General features: G+C 37.7%; 1 protein-coding gene across 17 annotated transcripts in view; it reads right to left on the bottom strand.

Moving 5' to 3' along the window:
- Window positions 1-21061, bottom strand: part of CADPS2 (calcium dependent secretion activator 2) — a 357764-nt gene that overhangs the window by 48168 nt on the left and 288535 nt on the right. For 8 of the 17 annotated variants that reach the window (XM_041002134.1, XM_041002137.1, XM_041002139.1 and 5 more), the window contains 3 exons: window positions 13026-13167; window positions 7261-7416; window positions 5838-5985 (listed from right to left, as the gene is read on the bottom strand). In XM_041002134.1, the coding sequence (XP_040858068.1) occupies window positions 5838-5985; window positions 7261-7416; window positions 13026-13167 (446 nt within the window). Of the gene's footprint in view, window positions 1-5156; window positions 5172-5837; window positions 5986-7260; window positions 7417-12781; window positions 12902-13025; window positions 13168-21061 lie in introns of all 17 variants that reach the window. The other 9 variants (XM_041002128.1, XM_041002130.1, XM_041002131.1 and 6 more) reach the window with 3 other exon arrangements.

The raw sequence follows: 21061 nt of genomic DNA, 5'->3' as shown, positions 1-21061 counted from the left end.
TACTAGAGGGTCCATTCTTAAATTAGCAAGAGCTTGGGCTTCCACTGTGTGAAGGCCCATCCATTTAAACAGTAATTCTTCCTTTAGACGCATTTATCTGACAGCAGATTGTCCCCAATAGCCACTTCACAGAAAATGTGACTTGTAAAGACTAACCCTATCTTGATGGTTCAAGGCTTCTTGGAACAGCTAACACAATGCACCAAGTAAAAGTACTCAGGTCAGTATAAACATTAGACCAACTTCACAGCTGCTGCCTGAATGGTTTTCTAAGATGTAAATTTTTGAAAGCTATGTGTTTTTTTCCTTTCCATTTCTCTCCCCCCAAAAACACGTTTCAAAGTTTCCACACAGAACAAAACACCAACGTAGGTCTGCTTTGGAAGACTTGGGAGTGAGCCCTGCTCCCAAGGACTGGGAGGGTCACAAGTGCTCACCACCCACCTGCCTCAATATAAACAAAGGAGACACAAGTTCAGAATGTCTGCTTTAGCTTATTTTTTCTGTTTGAGTGCAAATGTGGTCTAGAATTAGACATCTAATTATGAATGGGGATCTTCTCAGCCACGCACTCTTGGAACTTTTCTGATTACCATATTTGCACTCTCCAGGGACAAAGGAAATGTAGGGGTAGCTTTCTAAGGCAGTGATGCTGACATTTTTGATTTTTGAATGCCTTGAAGAGAGAGACAAGAGGAAAGGAATCAACAAAAACACACAGCATAACACACGAGTAAATGGAATTGAATTGGCTGCCTGCTAGTTAAGGCTCTGATCCAGGTCAACAATTACCTGAGCTAGGCAGGCACTCAGCTGAACATGTCTAAGGCCGACTGAACAACTCTAGTGCCTAGGCTAATGGAAGGGTTGATGCCTCCAGAGAAACACAGCCTAGGTCAGACAGCTGGCAGGGTGCAGGGACTCATGCAAATAAACTCTGCCAAGTTTTGCTTTGCCTCTGTTGAAGGGGAAATTCAGCAGCCGCCAGAGGCTCCTCTGGGAAAGACCAGGAAAGGGATTCAGGAGCTGGGTGGTAGGCCTCAGTTCCTTCCTCCATGGAAATTCTAGAACAGAAGGAATCCAATCCCCAGGGGCTTCTTCACAATGCTTTATCCTCTACATATCATACATTTCATTGTCAAAAGTAATCAAAAGGTGTCAGAAAGTTGCTTGATACAAAATATTAGAGCGTTTTCATGTTAACCTTTTGGGTTGTAATAATTCTAGAAATTCTTGAAATCAAGCGATGAGCCTCTAATGAAGACTCCTGTACCCATTCTAATGATAAGCAGGGAACACTAACTGTACCATAGGAGCGTGCACTTCTCTTTATAATGAACAGCCTCGGATTGCTCCCTCCTCTGCTATATCCAATCTATTTATGAGCAGAGAGAGAAAAGCAGGAAGAGGACAATACCAAATTATAGGTTTGTCAGGTTTTATTAATATGGGATTCTGCTGTAGTAATTTTTTCTGATTAGATTTAACTCACCCTAATATTGAAACTGTTAGCAACTTCCACACACTGCTCTGGTTGCAGAGTTGGGAACAGTGTTCTTGGACCATGCACAAAGAGTGGGGAGGTAGCCTGAGAACTTCCTATCCCACATTTATATTCAGTAAAGGCAACAGCCCATATAGGCCACATAGGGATAACAGAAAGTGAGCTAGAGACTGATTCAGTAGGGGTCTGGATAGCTTGCAAAAACAAAACACAACCAGAAGCAGATCATAAACAGCTCGGTACAGATTATATTTCCATAGACTTTACATTATCTAATGTAAAATTAATGGATTTTTTCCCATTTAGATTAATAGGATATCTGACAAAAAATTTAGAAGTTTTGGTTTCCAGGAAGAAAAACTACTAATTCTTAACAAAATATTTCAAATTGGATTGATAGTGCACCATAGTGAAGCTTATGAGTACATTCCAATTCTTTTTTTGTTTTTAAGATTTATTACTTTTTATTGGTAAAACAGATTTAGAGAGAAGGAAAGACAGATAGGGGAAAGATCTTACATCTGCTGGTTCACTTCCCAAATGGCTGCCATGGCCAGAACTGAGCTGACTGGAAGCTAGGAGCCAGGAGCTTTTTCTAGGTCTTCCCACGTAGGTTCCCAAGGCTTTGGGCTGCCCTGGATTGCTTTTCCAGGCCACGAGCAAGGAGTTGGACAGGGCATGGGAGCAGCTTGGACAAAAACTGGTGCCCATATACAATCCCTGTGCTTGCAGATTGAAGGTTAGCCAATTGAGCCATCATATAGCACCACAACTCATTTTTCGCCAGATTGTCCCCACATCTGCCCTCAAAACCAAGCTGTGATATCCTGTTTCTCAGAAAACGATCCTGAATTTAGAGTAAGAATTCCTACTTAGAGTCCAGGCATATCAAAGACTACACGGTTTGAAATCCTGGTCTTCCTACATTCAGGTGTATCTATAAACACACAATGAATGAAGACTAGTAAGATATCAGTGCAACCCAGCTTCATTAAAAAAATTTTGGCCTTCTCTTACAATGAATTTAAAGGTTCTGGCATGGAAACATTTTGATAACAAATCCTTTCAAGCAGGAATCCCTGAATTGCCCCATGAATGTGTTTTTATCCCTTATCTCAAGCAATGGGAGAAAAAGATGAAGTGGTTACTAGGGCAGAGGAGTGCCAGCAGCCCAGGCAGCCATCTGCGTTTCTGCAGCTACCGATAACAAGGATCTCAACGCGGTGGTGGTGTAGTGAGCTCAACATCTGTCCCAAGGGAAAGGCTTGAGCCTGCTGACTCATTACACACAGCTGTCACATGAGCAGATCATTCACTCACTAATCACTCCATTAAACCCGACTCCCAGTCTCAGCAGAGCACGTTTGCATCATCAGGTGGCATGAAGGAAAACAGAATTATAATTCAGATGCACAGAAGGGGGCACACTGGAGGAGATAAAACAAATTCACTAAGGTTTTTGGTGGGGTAATTTCCTGATACTTCAGAAAAGTAATCTCTGACAGATTTAACTATGGAGTGTATATTATTAACGTTCATGAAATTATCTTCAACAACTTCGTTGCCTTTCATAAAATGGAGTCCCATTTGCTCACCTGTGAATGTAATGCATACACTAATTTGCAACAGTTCCAAAACACAGATTTAGAGAGAGAGGCTGTGCAACTATACGAATGAACGTATTTTAGCAAAATGTAAAGTCCTTCTTAAGCAATAAAATTCTCGTTTACTGCTTTTCAGGGTCACTAATATTTTTACACCTGCACATTTTGAACTATGTTAATTGTGTGAAAGTTGTGGGGAACTAATTGTCTCTGGTGAGAAGCTGCAGGTGCAGACATAATGAACAGATTACTCTTCAAACCCATCCACCTATCAATGTAAAGAATCATTTGACCATGCAACAATGTTTGTCATTTGTGCGCCTGTGCCTGTTTTTCTTAAGTGCTAGAGTGAGGTTTACTTACAGGGGAGGACTTTTCAAAACAAATCAGCCTGTTCAATCACTCACAAATATGACCAAGTGTCTATTGTGTGTCATATTCTACAGTGGGTGTTAACGTAAGTGCAGAAGGATGAGCTCATTGGGACAAGCAAGATGATTCCATAAATGAGACAATAAAAGAAAGAATAGTCTTACGAAGAGACCTCAGATAATCTTTTCAGGCAGACAATCAAAGGTTTACATTGGGTTGCTGAAAGAGTAAGGAAGGCTACAGAAGTCACTGGTACCCAAGCTAGCTTCGCTCTCATACAGAGATGATAAACTGTACGGATCAGAAAATGAATGCTTGTCACCCTTATATATCAGTTACATATATGTAAGTTTGTATGCTATGGTAATGCTATCCATTTCCCCCAATTTTCTCAAAGAATGAAATAAGAATCCACACACATAATTACAGACAAACAGCTAGTGTCTATATCTGGGTTAAAGAAACATGAAATTCACAAATAGCAGCTCTTAGTATTTTACATTAAGCTAAATTCTGCTTGAATTAGAATTGCTGGCCCTACATTGCAGTATGCATCTCTACTTCCAAATCAAAGGTAGACTCCCAGTGAAACTGTTTGATATAACTTGACAATAGGATGCTGGACTCTCTGCCATTGTCCATACCTACAATGTCAGGATAGATTTAAATAGCAGAATGATGGACTTCTGACTGCTTATGAAGGACTAAGCTGCTGTAATACTACAGGGGAAATCAGTATGAAGGGCGGGGACTTGGAGAGGCGGATTAGAAATCCCAGAGTCTACAGAACTGTATCATAAAATAATAATTTTTTAAAATGTAGGAAAAAAACCCAGAATTGGTAGCACTGTGAAGATTTGCCTTGAATTTGAATGCCAGATGCCAAGACTAAAACTTCTCAGATTTAACATATTCACAGAAAACAAAAACATTTTACTTACAAAAAAGAGAAATCACACCTATTCTATATCCTGTTCATGTAAACATTTTCAAATGACATGACTCGGAGGTTTTGAGTAGTTCCTCACAACCACTGTATTTTGGGGAAAGCTAAAGTGACTCAGGATACAAGCTTGCTTCCTCCCTATGTCAGGTGACCATTCTATCCCAGAGGGCAACTGTGGGAGGACAGACTGTGTCACTGGTAGATTTTACCTCATGGCATCCTCATTTGGGTTTATATGTAGTATCCGATGTGGAGGGTGGCTCATTGCTCAAGTACTTAGGGGTTAACCCAACAGATGCTCTATGTCAACTAAAATCCTAAACTAGATTTTTTATATTAATGAAATCAGACACTATAGATATATGCTTGAGAATGTCAACATTCACTTGACTCTTACATTTATTGTGACTGTAATTTTTTTTAAAGGTGACTACATCTGATTTTAAGCTATTTTATCTTAAAATACTGTAGTTTAGTTTGTAGATACTGGAACCTAAGCAGAAAGATAGTACCTTGTCCATTATTTAAAGTGTAAGCATCTACATGCAATTTAATGAGTCTATGAACTATTGCTACCCAACATTAAGAAACAAAAAGACCTTGAAAATGAAATTATAAAATTGCATTTGAAAAAATAAAAATAAAAGACATGTACAAAAACGAATTTGAATGAAAACATGCTTTTATAAAAAACACAACAAACCAAAATCAGAAAACAAAAGAAACTTACCCATTGGCTACCAAACTGAGATCATGCCATGGTTGGGGGAAGGGGTGGTGGAGAAAAAAAGATTATCAACAAGAAAAAAGTGAATAACAAAGAAATGATGAAATTACAATGGGAAACAAGGCATTGCAATGTCAACTTAAATAGAAATCTAAGAAAAATAATTCCATTTTCACCCAGTTACCACTCTAAAGTAAAATAAATCATGAGATAAAATGAAATTTCCAATTAAACCAAATAAAGTAGACATTACATGGAAACAATGGCATATTTATTGATAAGAACTAGGTCTAGTTTTTAAATATATTTCTACTTGATTTCTATAAAAACTGAAACTTGTGGATATCAAATATTTCGTGTTATTTTTCTGTGGCTAGCTTGATGGATGCAAACTCTGGATACCCTACATTTGTATAAACAAAGCAGATAGCTTTTTAGCTTTCTCATTTGCTTGTAAAAAGCAAGGTTTATGTAAATACTCAACACCTAAAATACGTATCGCACACAATGGTAGGCAGGTAGCATTCATATTCAAAAAGCAGAAACTGACCGGAGTAAAGGATACGGGGCATTCTGTTATTGCCAGGAAGAGTAAACATTTGGTATGGTCTTTTTTGAAATAGCATCCTCCCCTACCAGGGCCCATGGTGCTGCAGTTCTACCTGTGGGCTGAGTTTCACTTACCTCCTGTCCTCCATCCAGAGCACAGAGCTTGGTGCTTTGCTTCTTGGCATCAACTAACACATTAAACATTGTACACACAGATGCAGGAATGCGCAAGTCTGTTGTTTTGCTTGCCTTTTGCAACTTGAGTTCAAATGCGCTTCTTGTTCTAGTTATGAAAACACGAATTTAGAGTAAGAAATTCTGACACATATCCCACCTGCTTTGTAAAAATGAACTCAACACCACAAGATGCTAATTTAAAACATGCAAATAAGGAGTGAGTTGCATGAAGGCGCTTGAGAGACTAGGGGTATGATACTCTTCAGTTGTCTCCAGGGAAAGACTAAATTCAAGCATTTTCTATTTAACTTAGCTTCATGCAGTCACACAGATAATACTGATACCCAAATGCAGACATTTGCTCTATCTGATGTGTCTTCCCTGTTGTCTTGCTTAACTGCTTGAATTAATTTCCAAGCAGAAAAATGAAGTTTTGGCATGAGAGCAGATTAAAAAAATCCTCCATCTGCAGGCTTAGTAATTAACAACAAATCAAAGGACAGATCTGGAAAACTCTACAACATAATCAACAAATGTCAACAAAGAATTTGTAACTCTCCTACTTAAAGCTTCAGGTTGGTTTCTGAAAGAAACTACATAAAGGACAATTTGAAATTGATTTTTTGCTTAAGTATCCCAAGAACATTCACAGACTTGAGCTGTTGGAATCAAAGGCAAATAGATATGAAATAAGTTATTTCACTGTCTAAGGAGGTGACAAACCCTTATTCTGAGGACTGTACTGACATAAAGAATTCAGGAATATGCAGTTGCTTTAATCAGTGTTCAGCTGCTATTCCAATAGCCTGCCTCACACTGTTCTTGTGCATTTGCTGAACAAGGGCAATAAAAAAGCAATGCTTGGTCAGTTAGGATGCAATGCTGATTTTTAAAGAACTACTGAAACACATGAAAGCACACGTGGAAGAATCAAAAGCCCTGTGCCTTGCTGATAGTTAAATTTTAAAGATTCTAAACAGATACTTCACACTCATTCGAACATATCAGAAAGCAATGAGCAATCCCAGACAGTGCTGATCATGTTTTGAGTTGGCCATGCCACTGCAGAGCACACAGAATCAATACATCATGCATGAAGAAGTCAACAGAGCTTTTCCAGATATTTTGGGAGGTGATACTTTGGAAATTTAAGTACCCGACAGGGCTTGGGTACTTAAATTAGGGGCACTGGTTGAGGAGACCTGCAAAAAAATTGATCAGGCCAATTTCATCAATCACGTGATCCCAGAATTTAGGGCAGAGGAACAGACGCCCATTTAATTCTGGAATACTAATACATATCATAATCTTTCCCAAGACAATTGTGTAATTGGTGAAAAAGTGTTGTAACAGGTGCTGCAACTTGAAAATACATGTCTACCTTTTCACACAGGCTTCTATCATATCACTGGCCATTAGTTTAAGTCTTTGCTCTAAGTGGTGGGCAAATTCTTGTTCTGGCCAGTGTAGATCAAGGACAAACATTTGCAGTGCATCAAGTTTCCAAAAAAGATCTTCTGATGTTGCAGAGCCATTGCTAGAAGAAAAAGGAAAAATGAAGATCATGAATGACCACTGTTAACTTTGGACTTCTGCTTTTTTCCTTCCTACAACAATTGCTAAGTTAAAAAAATAACCAAATCTCTAGTAATCCAATTTTTAAATTTGGCTTTTTAATTTGTCCCTTTCATTTCTTAACATGGAAAAGCAACAAGAATAAAATTGAAATAAATACTGTAGTTAGGTTTAATAAAAAGGGGTAAAATGCCCCACAAGAGCTTTCAGCTACAGACAATCTCACGAAATGTCACAGCTCCATTCACATTTGGAAATCATGTCTTGGTTTCCTCTTTTTCCTTAAACTAAAGCCAAAAATCTTGTGGATTAAACCGAATAAGCATCTAATTTAAAAACAAAAGGCTAAAATGGATAATGATACTTTCCTGAAGGAAAAGAAATAAAATTGCATACATGAGAACACTTTAGGTATTCAGGATTGAGCTTTAGGAAAAAAAATATAAAAATATTTTCCCTTAAAAACTCTGAACAATACATTTTAAGCAAGAGCCCTCTAATGGTTTTATTTTTTCATCCACGCATGTGTGCCTCTGTGATGATGCTGGCTTCTGTCTACAACTGTGAGACCTACAGGGCCCTCATGTTTCTCACTTAGAGGTAAAGGTAAGACAGGTAATGGGACTAAAGCAACAGGCTAAAGTAGAGACACAAAATTTTATTTCTATGTTGAATATTTTATGTCTTTTCTGGTTTATAGCCAACCTAGTAGAGGTCCAGTAAGACAGAGAAATGACACCCAGACCCCCTCAGGTGGGAATAAATCATGTATTTCTGGTCCTTAATTGTGTAGCCAAGATTTATTGTCCACTACTACAGTAGATTTTGACTAGGAACTGTATTTTCATACTTTGTAGGAAGGTAATCTGTACATGAGGACAGAGAACACCGAGTCGAACAACAGTGCTATTATTTTCTATTACATAAGAGCATTAGGTAGTAGGAAAGATATTTTGAAAGGGAAATATTACTACATTAAAACAAGTTGGATAAGTACTTGTCATTCATTAATTGACCATCCATAAAAGACATTCTGATTGCTTGTAAGCCCCTGATGTTGTAGATGTTCCTTTCAACATTGTTTTTGCTACAGCTCATGGGCAATGATGTTCTTTGTATTGTTATTTCTTCAGCGCCACATGGGTCATGCAGTAGCATCAATTTCTACAAGGTTTTTGATTTTTCTTTTTCATCACTTTGACACATTGATAATTTTGTAGCAATTTGTTTAACTTCATGTTGATGAAAATTTTGTTTTTCTCTCTGATGTGGACTGTGTTTTGTGGCTATGTATTTAAGGGGATGAATAGCAGACGTGTAGTGGAGACTGACAGGCGGAGACAAAGTGCAGTATGTCTCTCAGAATCCAGATCAAAGATGGACTCCCAGTGAAACAGCTGAAAATATCCTGCTAGTAGGAGGCTGCACTCTCTGACATCGCATTTTTCGTGCCTACAATGTCAGGCAACACTACAATAGCAGAATGATGGACTTGATGACTGTTCATGAAGGGACCACCCACTGTAATACTAGAAGGGAAATTAATGGGGGAGGAAACTTGGGGAGGCGGACAGGAAATCCCAGAGCCTATGGAACTGTATCAGAAAACAACAATAAAACACATCAAAACTTAATCACGAAACAGAACAAAAGAGAAAACAAAAAAAGCCCAGAAGCAAAGAAAGCCACAAAGATCCATTTCATTTGCTCTCTTCTTTCAGACAACGGTTTCATATATACTGGCTCCAAATTGTATATTTTTAGTTAGCAAAAGAAAATAAAAGAAATTCAATAAGCTCATTTACCATACAAGCAAAGTGGAACACTTTTATAAAGAAAGTTTTTTTCTTTTTTTTGGTTAAATAGCCACATTTTTTAGCTAAATATATCTTAATTGCCTGGCTAAATTAACATATCTTATCTAATTAGTATTCTTCATTGCATTAAAAATCATTTTTGGGGTGAGCATTTGGCCTAGCGTTTGAGTGCCTGAGTTGAATAGTTGGTTCTGTCACTTAACATGAGTTTCCTGTTAATGCTGACCCTGGGAGCCAGCAGGTGACAGTCAACTGCTGGGTTCCAGTCCTACTGGGGAGATCAGGATTGAATTCCCACAACTAGCTTTGTCCTTACACCTACCCTTGGCTTTAGGGGCACTTGTGGAGTGAACCAGAACGGGAGCCTTTTGATTCCGTCTCTCAAGCAGATAAATAAACATAAAAATAAATCACCACTTGCTGATTCATTAAAAGCTTAATCTTAGCCTCTTTCCTAGTCTAAGTGTCTTTGTCCTATAATCCACCCTTGTTACTTCTCTCTGCCCTGTTTCTTTTTTTCAATTCTAGAATTCTTCCAGAGCTCATTTGCTAGTTAAGATTTCCTCAATTAAATTCTTAATGGGTCAAACATAATAGAACAGTGGACCCAGGTGCACTGCTCAATAACTCTCCCCTTAACAGCCCCACCAAAAAAAGAATCATGCTATGCCATGGTAAGACTGCTGTGAATAATATTCGAAAAAAATACTGCCTTCACTTCTCCTTCTGCAAAATGAATAATATAAATAAGGCAGGCAAATAACCAAGAAACACCTCCCTACACACCCCAAATTAGAGTTTGGTAGGTTAGTTAGGGGACTTGTTCTAAGAGTATTGAATGTAATTGGCAAAGAAGCAAACTTGCTTATTATTTTATTTTTAATACTTTCAAAAAATATAACTACTTGAAATACAAATTCCTTTAACAGCACAATGACACAAAAATCATCAAAATGAAAACTTATTTAGTAAAGGCAGAATTCTATTAAAGTTGGCTTTCTCAAATTATGTGACAATTAAATCTTTATAGAGAATATATATTTCTTCAGTTTGATTCTAAAATAAAATTCTGTGGTAAGATTCTAGACAATAAGTGTGCTTAATTAGGAATGTAATTAAGATAACAAGTGTTTGTTATAATTAAAGACAGATGAAAAAATGTAAATAGGCTTTCTCTGAAATTGACACCAATAACCTGCAATTTATTCAGAGCTTTTCATTTTAAATTATTTCTAATCAGTGACCTACTCCTAAAAGTATTATTAACAGATTAAAGAACTCAAATGTGAATAATGGACTTTGAAAAATTTCCTAAAAAAATGCCAGTAGGAAGCATAACTTCTTGGAATTTATTTCTACAGCTAAGTAATCCAGAGTGAGATTTTATATACAGAGATGCAGCACCTCTTAACTTGATCTGTGCGTTGGTAGGAGGAATTATCTTAAGTCTCATGGCTGCTTTTATATATAGATATATAGATATATATTTACTTAATCAACAGTTGTATTTTTAATTGCTTATGTGACATGGTAATGCTGTTATTTAAAGTTCTATGATAAAACTATTAAAATTAATTACAGTAACATCTGAGCATTTTGAGTAACTCTGGGGACACTGACAAAGGACCTGTGTTGACAATCATGGCGGGTAAAGACAATGATAACCAATTTGTAAAGCACATTTCTTAGAAAATTTGTTCCAAATGGTGAAAACACAATGGCTTCATTTACAAAGCCCCCAATTTATCAGTTTTCCTATCAGTTTAAAAATATGTTCTTAGTTGTAATTGATTCACAAAGATCTCAAAATGAATTAAATACAGTAAAAACAGAAAACTGAATTTCACAGGACAATGCCCAAAAAAGTTTCTTTGTTAAAATCAAGGATGTTAAACACATGACAGATGAGGAAGACAAGGCATTAAATTTAAAACAGTAATAATGATGCACAAAAATCCTAAACTGAGAACAGCTCATCATACTTCCTGTGTCGTTCTTCAGCACATACAGATACCACGCTATATACTGAGAGGACCCAGATCATTTCCGGAAAAAAGTTGTGTGGTCATAAGCAGTGATGATGCTTAACTTGGAAAAATATTGCCAAATTATTTTGGGTTTTCTTCCTAGTGTGTGTACTTGACTAGGTCCAGATTTTCTTCATAGTGGCAGAGAGGTAGAAAGTTCTTAAGTAGGATATACTTTGAAGGAAGAATAAATATTTAATAGGAATGAGGACTTTGTTGTCAAGAAAATCTGGGTTCCAAATTTGCCTCTGTCACTTATTGGCTGTGTGAGACACTGGCAAAATTCCGCTTCTTAGCTTCTTTCTTAGTTTCCTTAACCATAAAGTGATGATGAGACTTAACTCAAATGGGTTATTATAAAAATTAAAAAGGATAATGAACCTGCCATGATACCTGGAACATAGGAGGTTCCCAAAAGATGGAAGTTATTTTATTTATCTAATTACTCTTTGTAGCTAACTCATGTGAGATCTAGAACAAATCATGTAGCCACATGTCTCAATTTTTCCATTTACAAATTAGGGTTGTTATTTATTTCATTGAATTACTGCAAGGCTCAATGTTTAAAAAGTGGTTATAAATAAAAATGATTATGGTAATGATAATTACTATACTATAATAATAATGATGTAGAGCGATATTAATGATCATTATTTTGTACCTAAAAAAATGCCAACTGTAGCTGTAATTTACTGATAATCTAATATGTGTCAGGCATCTTTATAGCTTTAAAAAGATTCTTACAAAAATATCATAAATTAAGTGTCATAACCATCTTAGAGTTGAAGAAACTGAAGCTAAGAAAGCATTATAATGAATAAACTAAGATCTAACTTCAGGCCTGATCATTTTTAAGCTTAAACCTTCTCCCTTTAACAAGTCTTAGTTAATGAATCTGCAAGAGACACATTTATCCCAATGTGGAATTAACAAATATGGTTTCTAGTGATATCAAGTTTGTAAACAATACCACCTGATATGAGATGTACAGAAGATGGAAAATCCTTCCATTGCAGGTGTCATATGTTTCTTTAAAGTTGAGATTAAGGCAAAAATACTGTATTCTTGAAACCATTCTCATTAGTTTTCTACATGCACAAGATCAAAGCATGTGGACAGTAATGAAGCTGAAACAGACCAAGAATCCTTGAAGCGCTGCTTGTCCCACTGGCCATCTACATATAGGAAAACTCCGATCTCCTGCTTGGGATTCAGTTAACAAACTGGGCCAGAGTGACCCTGCCCCACAGTGACCCTCATTAAACCAGTCTGTTTTGGTTTGTTTTCATTTTGAATCATAAGATTGAACAGCTATGCCGCGCTAAGCTTAGCTTAATAACTCAAAGACTCAAAATAAACTCGAAAACAGTATTCCTCAACAAAGGATTTTAATTGCCATGCAATCTAAACACATCTGCACAGAACACAGCCCAGGCCATGCACTAGCTAACACACCACCAGGAAATAAGTGAGGAATACACACGTGGACTCATATACAGAAGCCATCCACGAAGGAGTAGAAAAGCTAGGAATCTGTGGAAGATTAAGAGGCAGACTTGGAACTTTTGGAAGAGCTACATTGGGAAGACTGTTGGCGATATTCCTGTAAAGAAACAAACAACGTGGGAAGGGACCACCATAAGCGATAACTACAGATGGCCATGTGTCAAGTCACAGGTCAGGACTGAAGAGGCAGATGCTTTGTGCACACTAGGTGAGATACCTACTTGACAGGTTGCCATGTCTCTTGTTCAAAACCTCTGTGAATGGACTGGGCAATTGACGACTCCATGAGATCCACGTAGCGGACAACCAAGGGCACAAAGATTTCTTGCAAGTGTTTGTGAAATTTTCCATTACACAAAAGTGCTGAAATAGTCAAGCAGAAACAGTGTTTGTCAGGGATAATACCAGGCATTCAGAATTTATGAAAGACAAAAACTTTACCCCAAGGACCCTGACATAGATTGACCAGATACAGGTAATAACAGATCCAGCTCTTCATATTGGATATTCTAAGAATGATATTGGCTGTAAAGGATAATTATCCTTCAACAAATGACCATTACACACAAGTAGCTCATACTGGTATAAAATGTCCTGGCAGGTGCCTTTTTAAACATTTATGAGGTTTAACACAAGGCACAAGACAGCTTGCTGGAAACTCAAAGGGAATTGGTTCTGCTGATGATCCTGGCATACAGGAGCAAGTAAGCAGGGAATTGCAATCTGTGTACTATGCTAAATTTGTTCCATGCAAAGAGGTAGGCCTGATCATTCCTATGAACTTGTTTAATAGGAGGGGGCTTGTGTTCCTGTTAACATCTGCTATGATTCATGAACTTGTTGGTGATTCATGGATTTTAAGTCATCTGATTTTTTTATAATTGCCTTTGTATTAAAAGTTAGTACATTATAAGAACTCTTCATCTGTTGTACTTTATGACAGTGCTATAGCTGTACATTTTTTGTATGAACATAACCTCTACCAGTTGTGCCTATTTTATAATCTTATTAGCAGAAATGTGCTCATTTAAAAATATACTCCATGGTCAGGAAAGATATTTTGAAAAATTATTACTATAGTTGAATCTAAATGACAGAATAACCTCGAATAGAAAGTTTGAAGGTCAAGTTTTCAAATAAGGGAAAACTAGGTTGGGGAGGAATAAACTGATGTTCTTTTGGAACCCAGGAAGGCCATGATAACTGCAGTAGACGAAGGGGGAGGAGGAGTTCATGTTGCATTGAGGGAAAACCATGGTAGAAGACACTAGATTCTACAACACAAGGAAGAGTGTGGGTTTTACCGTCCATAATTTTTTTCATATTAATTTTCTTATTAATTTTTATTATCCAGTAGAGGAATGACATGCTAATATCTTTCTGAGTGCCATGTGGAAAATTAGTAGGTGACCCAGAGAAGCTTAGTGCACAGTTCTCCTCTGCAACAAATAAGGTAAACCATAACGGTGGTTTGGACAAGAGTGACAGAGGTAGAACAATGGGGAATGTCTCTCAGTAGCTTCATTTCTATACATTTTAATACCCGTATGCATTTATGGTTATTAAAGCTAATTACTAGCAAGTGTGGTAGTAGTGCCTTAGTTAACTGTGTCAGTTTCCCATTATGTGATCAAAGATAATCTTTACCATGGTGGCAATGTAAATAAGAAGGTCCTGGATACATTACTTTCTGTGTCTTTGATTTTTTTGTTTTTTTTTACAGAGAGAAGAGACAGAAAGATCTTCAGTCTGTCGTTCCACTCTCCAGTTGGCTACAATGGCTGTGGCTGAGCTCATCAGAAGCCAGCAATAGAAGCTTCTTCCATGTACCCCCCTGCAGGTACAGGGTTCCAAGTCCTGAGGCCATCCTCTGCTGCTTTCCCAGGCCACAAGCAGGGAGGTGGATGGGAAGTGGAGTATTCAGTACATGAATAGGAACCCCTATGGGATTCCAGCACGTGCAAGGGGAGGATTAGCCAAGGGAGACATTGTTCTGGGCCCTGTCTTTGAGATTTGTCAGACAATTATAGCATCATGAAAATAGGGTGGGAAGTAGTTTTAAAGACAGAAAGAAGTAGAGTACAATTTTTATCCTGTCTATGACATGGTGTAGTACTTTTCCTGGCCAAGTAATCTTTTCTGGTTTTTCCACATAACATATTTCTCATTGTAATGGGAACATCTAGTGAGAGAAATTAAAAAATACACTGAAAATCTAATTTACTAGACACTGAAGAAATCTCCTCTTTTTCCTTTCCCTCTCACTATTTGCATTTTCGGACTGTTAAACTAAATACTAAGTCCAAATGTGTGATTTCCTATTTACTCATCACAAAATGTATGGGGCCGGAACTGTTCTTTAAATTTTATCAATAAGAAAACTGAACAGAATGAACTACTTAACTACTTTTCCTCAAGAGTGTAGCCATGGGCTGTAAACAATAATCAAAGTTCAAAATGTGAATTTTGTTCATATTCTTTACTTTTTCTCACATTAGTATATCTGTACATTTGTCTGATACTTCCACAAATCAGGGAAGTATATCTGACTTTTTTTCAGTAAGCATAATGGTCCCCAGCAATTATAAGGAAAATTCAGGCATGTCATCACAAAAATCAAGAGCCGAATAAAACCACAGGGAGGATGGGCATGAGGGAGGGTAGGACAGGAAGTATCATTATGCCCTTAGACCTTTAGCCTCTGAGCTCTCATGCCAGGCCCACATTAATATATATATATTTAAAAGATTTATTTATTTATTGGAAAGTCAGATATACAGAGGAGGAGAGACAGAGAGGAAGATCTCCCGTCCGATGATTCACTCCCCAAGTGAGCGCAACGGCTGATGCTATGCCGATCCAAAGCCAGGATCCAGGAACTTCTTTCGGGGTATCCCACACGGGTGCTGGGTCCCAAAGCTTTGGGCCATCCTCGATTGCTTTCCCAGGCCACAGGCAGGGAGCTGGATGGGAAGTGGAGCTGCTAGGATTAGAACCAGTGCCCATATGGGATCCCGGGGAGTTCAAGGCGAGGACTTTAGCTGCTAGGCCACGCCGTCGGGCCCTCACATCAATATTTTTAATACCTTCAAATGTAGATTTATTATGCAAGAAAGAAACCTTGCAAATCATATCACATCTTGAAGCACTGTCTTTTCAGAATTAGAAATCTGACAAAGAACTCAGTAACAATATGAAATAGTCAAGCAGGTGAGCAAACATTACAGTTAATGAATGAGAAAATGAGTGTTGTGAACATATTCAATGTGCAGAGTTTTCTATAGCTATGCACACGTTCTATGCTGTATCTTAGCTTACACAACATATGGCTAACAGGATGCAATCTTAGGCTCTCCAGCTTGCTCTAATTTCTGTTAATGCCAAGGTGAAAAAGCATGTTTATGTAATTATTACATCTACAAATGAACCATCTACCCTATCAAGTGGAACCCTATTTTATTATCGCTTAGAGACTTGGCGTATTGTCATGAAGTATTGTCATAGATAGCTTTTCAAAATGAAAAAGCAAAACAAGAATTACAGTCAATGTTATGATTAAATGCTATATTTAAGATCAGGTAGTGGCTAAGTCAAACGTGTTTTTGGCAAAATTCTTTTTTTTGGATACATTTAATCCTGATACAGAATTCATGACCTTGCTTACCAGACTTCTTGTTTAGTATTCATTCCCATGCTCAGAATAAACAGGTACTGTTTACCTGATGGCTACGCTAGCAATATGGTTGTTGCATGACAGGCTTTTCTCTATGTTCAATAAGTAAACAGACTTGCAGAATTTTATAGCCTCCTGCCATTCTCCTACGTTCCCTCTTCAACATGGATGGCTGCTCTTGTAGCCATCTCTTCTCTTGGCTAAAAACCCAATTTCTTAACTGATTAACAAGTCGTTCTCCATTTTAACAAGTCCACATCATGAAGGACCCAAAAAAATCTACTCCATCAAGGAAATTGTGAGAGCATCGTACTCAAGTTTAAGTAGAATGGGAAACAAATTGGATTTTATGCTAACTAAAAACTCTGGTAATTTTACACAGCATGCTAACATTTGATCTATACCTTAACTAGCCTAACAACTGCCTCTTCCCTCAGACTTGCTCATCTGTTGGCATATATTCATATATGTGTACGTATGTATCTAGACAGAGAAAGCCACAAGGACATGAAAGCATGGGTACTGTAAATTCTCTTTTTTTCAGGGTTGGAAGTCCAAATTCAAGTGTAAAATTAGAGTGAAAACTTAAGGCACAGTGCATATAATTGAGTTATGCTTCTATAACCAATTGTATCCTTGCTAGCAGTGTTGAATACTGCAACATACTGTAGAATACTGCTACAGTACTGTTTATATTCTCCATTAGATTTTATGCTTTTCCAGGGAAAGAAATATTTCTTTTCATTCATGTATCTGCAAGGTGCAGGGGATTTGTAAACTGAAGGCATTTAGCACCCGTTTCCTGTGGGATTTTTTTGTATGCATGTTAACCAAGTCTTACAGCAAAGATAAATACAGAAGTCTTGGGGTCCAGCAGGCCTTGAGCTGTCTTTGATGAAGCTATTTAATTTTGAAACCTAATGGGAAAGTCTTTCATTTGACTCCATCTAAACAGAGCCCTCAGGTCTTTGGGGTTGTCATTCTATGTACTTGTCCTCATTCACAGGAACAGTTGAGTAAGGCTATGGCATCATCCAGAGCCCTGACCCTTGGTCACCTGCAGTCCCTGATGTTCCGAATTTACAGAGGGTTCTGTCAATCTTCTGTGAAAGACACAAAGACATTTTTGAGCAAGCTCTCGGCCTTGAGCCAACTAAAGCCTGAGTAGACAGACATAGGGAGTTAGAATTCAAAAAGTAATAGTTCATATGTAGTACATGCTGGAGCAGTATTGTGGAATTCAACTGAGGAGGACACAAGCTAGTGCGTTCCAGCTTCTCTGTTGCTTTTATTATACTAGCCAGTGAAGCAAATGCTGACCCTTCTGAATTCACACACCTGGGATTATAAACATATTTTCACACTTTGGTGGTCATTTCACCATTTTTAAAAGTACATATCTATAAAACAAAGCTGGCACACAGACTTGCTGTAACCCAGAAGTTACATCGTTTCTTCACTGTTCCTACCATCGTATATATTGATATATTTATAAACACCGATTTGTGGACTTCAGACGCATAGCTCTTTTAAGCACGCAAGGTAGAATACCGCGCAGGTGTCGGTCCTCAGTATTTCAACGCTCGAAGATTAACCTAATATACAATAGGTGACCTAACAGTTCTTCATTTGAAAGAAATCTGAAAAATAATCTCTGATATAGCCTAAGTGTGAGAGTAGCCCAGCGGGATTTCCACCTCTTCATTTCTTAATGAGTTTTGTTATAATGAGAGGTGACTTTGCCAGTCACTCTGGGTTCTATTATGGCTAATTTGACTCCACTTCACTCTCCTTGTTAATTATTAACACTAGCCTTTTTATCCTCATGAGACCACATTCCAATTTTTCCTTTTTCGATTTTTATGAGCCCATCTTTATGGAGGTGAAAGTCTTGGAGAACAGGTTTTCACTTAGCAGAGAGCCTGAACATTCATTATTCGCTTAGGCGGAGACGCTGTGACATTGATTATGTAAGCACGGTGTTCTTGCGGATGGCTTTAATGTGCTAGCAATGTGAAAAGGCTGTTAATTAAAGAAGCAGCGCCGTGGTATTTTTCACTTGGGAATCAGTTCCCCATAGAATGGTCATTTGCCACTTGCTAGCATATCCACAGATTAAAAGGTGACTAGCTCTGAGGGTTTGCCTTTCAGCCGTGCTGAAAGGGATGATCTGTGCCATTTGCAGATGGCTTTCACTTGTCAACAGCAGTCACTTGCCCGCATCGGTTAGGGACAGTACAGTCACGGAAGATGCACTGCACACAAGGATAGAATCTGTGTGTGCCAGTGAGACCCCATCTTATGCTATCATTCAACTATGGTGCTCACTGTCTCATTCTGAAAATATTTATCATCCCTCAATTTTCATGCATCTCTCAAAAGTGTTTCCTTAGATACTATTATCAAATTCCCTCTTCCATTAAGTGAACAGGGTGGACCGAAACACACTGGAGCGGTAAGTGGGAGCTTAACTATTTGTTGGCCAAAAATAAAGGTGCCTCTGTTTGTTTTCCTCATCAGGCTTGCTTTGGGAGCAGCTGGAACTCTTCCCTTGAGGAAAACCCCACTTTATCTCCAAGGTACACTTGTAAAAGCTACACTTTCCCTTATCGTGACCAACCGAAAGGGGAGACAGATTCTCAGGACACAGGTTTTTGTTGTTGTTGCTTTTCATTCCCCCTTAAAGATGAAACCAAACTTGCTCTCTTGAGCTCCTTTTCATACTAATGAGTTCATTCCGTGGAAGTCTCCGCACAGATGTTTGCTAACACTCATGCCAGGAAGACTGCTAAGCTGATTTCAAGTGTTTGTATGCCTCATCCAACTCTTTCTCTGCGCACTACTACTCAACACCCTTCTAAATATTTTCTGACCTCTGAGACACTCATATCTTCTACAAAAAGATGGTGTTATTATCCACTGAGAACGTGCTTTTGTTCCAGTGGAATGAGGCTGAACTGGAGACCACATCATAAGGCTCCAACTGAGCAAGTGCTTGCCCTAGCTTGCTACACTTACCCTGACTCACTGGCCCTGGCCTGTGCCTTCACTCTTAAGCCTGTGCCACTGCCTTTTCTTGGGTCTCAATGCTCCTACATTGGCCTCACCAGCCCTACCCAACCTCATTGTCTCTTAGGGAGTTTCCTCACACAGAAAATCAAGAGGTTTAAGATCCACTGAAAGAAACATTTATTTTTAAATATCAAGGCATAACATTTTCAGAAAAAGAAAAATAGTAAGTAACTGGTGAGAATGTTGGCATCAACTGAGAAAAGTCTGCCAAAAAGTGTTTTAGTCTCAAATGAAGTACTTTGTTGTTGCTATCTTCATTATTTGAGATATCTCAGTCATTTTCAATTTTGAATGAGCTGACATAATATCATCCATTATCTATCAGTAATAATGGGTAACCAATAATTTCAGTGATACTAAAATAGTCTAATTACTAGTTGTTAGTAGTAAATCACAACTGTTTAAGATTTACATTCAATCAGCAACATACCTGGTGTAGTACACACACATGGGTTTATGTATGAGTGAGTCAGCATTGTTACTGAGAAAATTAGCTCCTTTTCTAAGACTGCACAGAGAGCTCTGTTCACTTCCTCTGGCTGAAGTGATAATTAATTGCAATTTGGACTACAGATCTAATTTTGTCAGTATGGTTAAAACTGTAATGCCACGGCTGTGACATAACTATCTCTTTTTCAAGGGAGGCTAAAAGAATAAGAGAAGTTCAATGCTTTCCTATAGCTTTCCAAAAAGGATAATTTGGGGGCTACTTCAGGTGTAAACATTTGAAGTGAATTCAGTCACTCACCATCTGAATATTTAAGTAATGCAATAATACAAACACATCATTCCCAACAAAAATGTTCATCATTAAAAATGAAAATAAAAGTAATAAAAATTATGTTTTCCAGATACGGAGATATCACTCAGTGGTCTTAGTTCAGGAACTAACTTGTGGGTCTAAGATGACAGTCAGTGCATTCAGTCTCAGTTCCCCAGGTCACCCTAGACTCCCACACCAAAAGAAGATCTTTGCACTGGGGAACTTTTCTATTTACCTCACTATGTGGCAGAGCTGTTTTCCTCAGAAATAATTGATGTTTTCTAAGATCTGTTAATCACTCTGAAATCAAAGCCAAGATTTAGATGTCCCCTCCAAATTACCAATGCCGGAAAGAGATCAGAAATAAATAATTCTCTATGCTGATTGAATATTGTATAAAAACATAGTATAAAGCAATATGTATTTAAAAACAGCAAATGCTACAGAACTGTTATAGAAAATGAAATTTTTGTGAGTTAAATATTTACAAATCTGACTGGAAACTAAATTGTAGTTTTCAGTTTGGTATCTCATAAATTTACACATTTCAAGAACTTTTCAAAATAAACCCTGGAATTTGGTCATCCATTAGAGACGTAGTATAGGTTTGCCAAGAAAATTTCTAAAAATCTACAAAATACATTTTCTCCAAAAAATTAAATTTTGAATGTCAGAAAATTCAACATTTTTACTATACTGATTAATGACACATTTAAAAATAAATCTCAACTTTAAGGATAATCACTTCC

Source organism: Ochotona curzoniae, unplaced genomic scaffold (assembly GCF_017591425.1).
Source record: "Ochotona curzoniae isolate NIBS_2020 unplaced genomic scaffold, NIBS_Ocur_1.0 scaffold_2476, whole genome shotgun sequence".
Classification (NCBI taxonomy): domain Eukaryota; kingdom Metazoa; phylum Chordata; class Mammalia; order Lagomorpha; family Ochotonidae; genus Ochotona; species Ochotona curzoniae.
The sequence above is the reverse complement of the archived record's forward strand: the minus strand, read 5'-3'. Positions and strand labels throughout refer to the sequence as shown.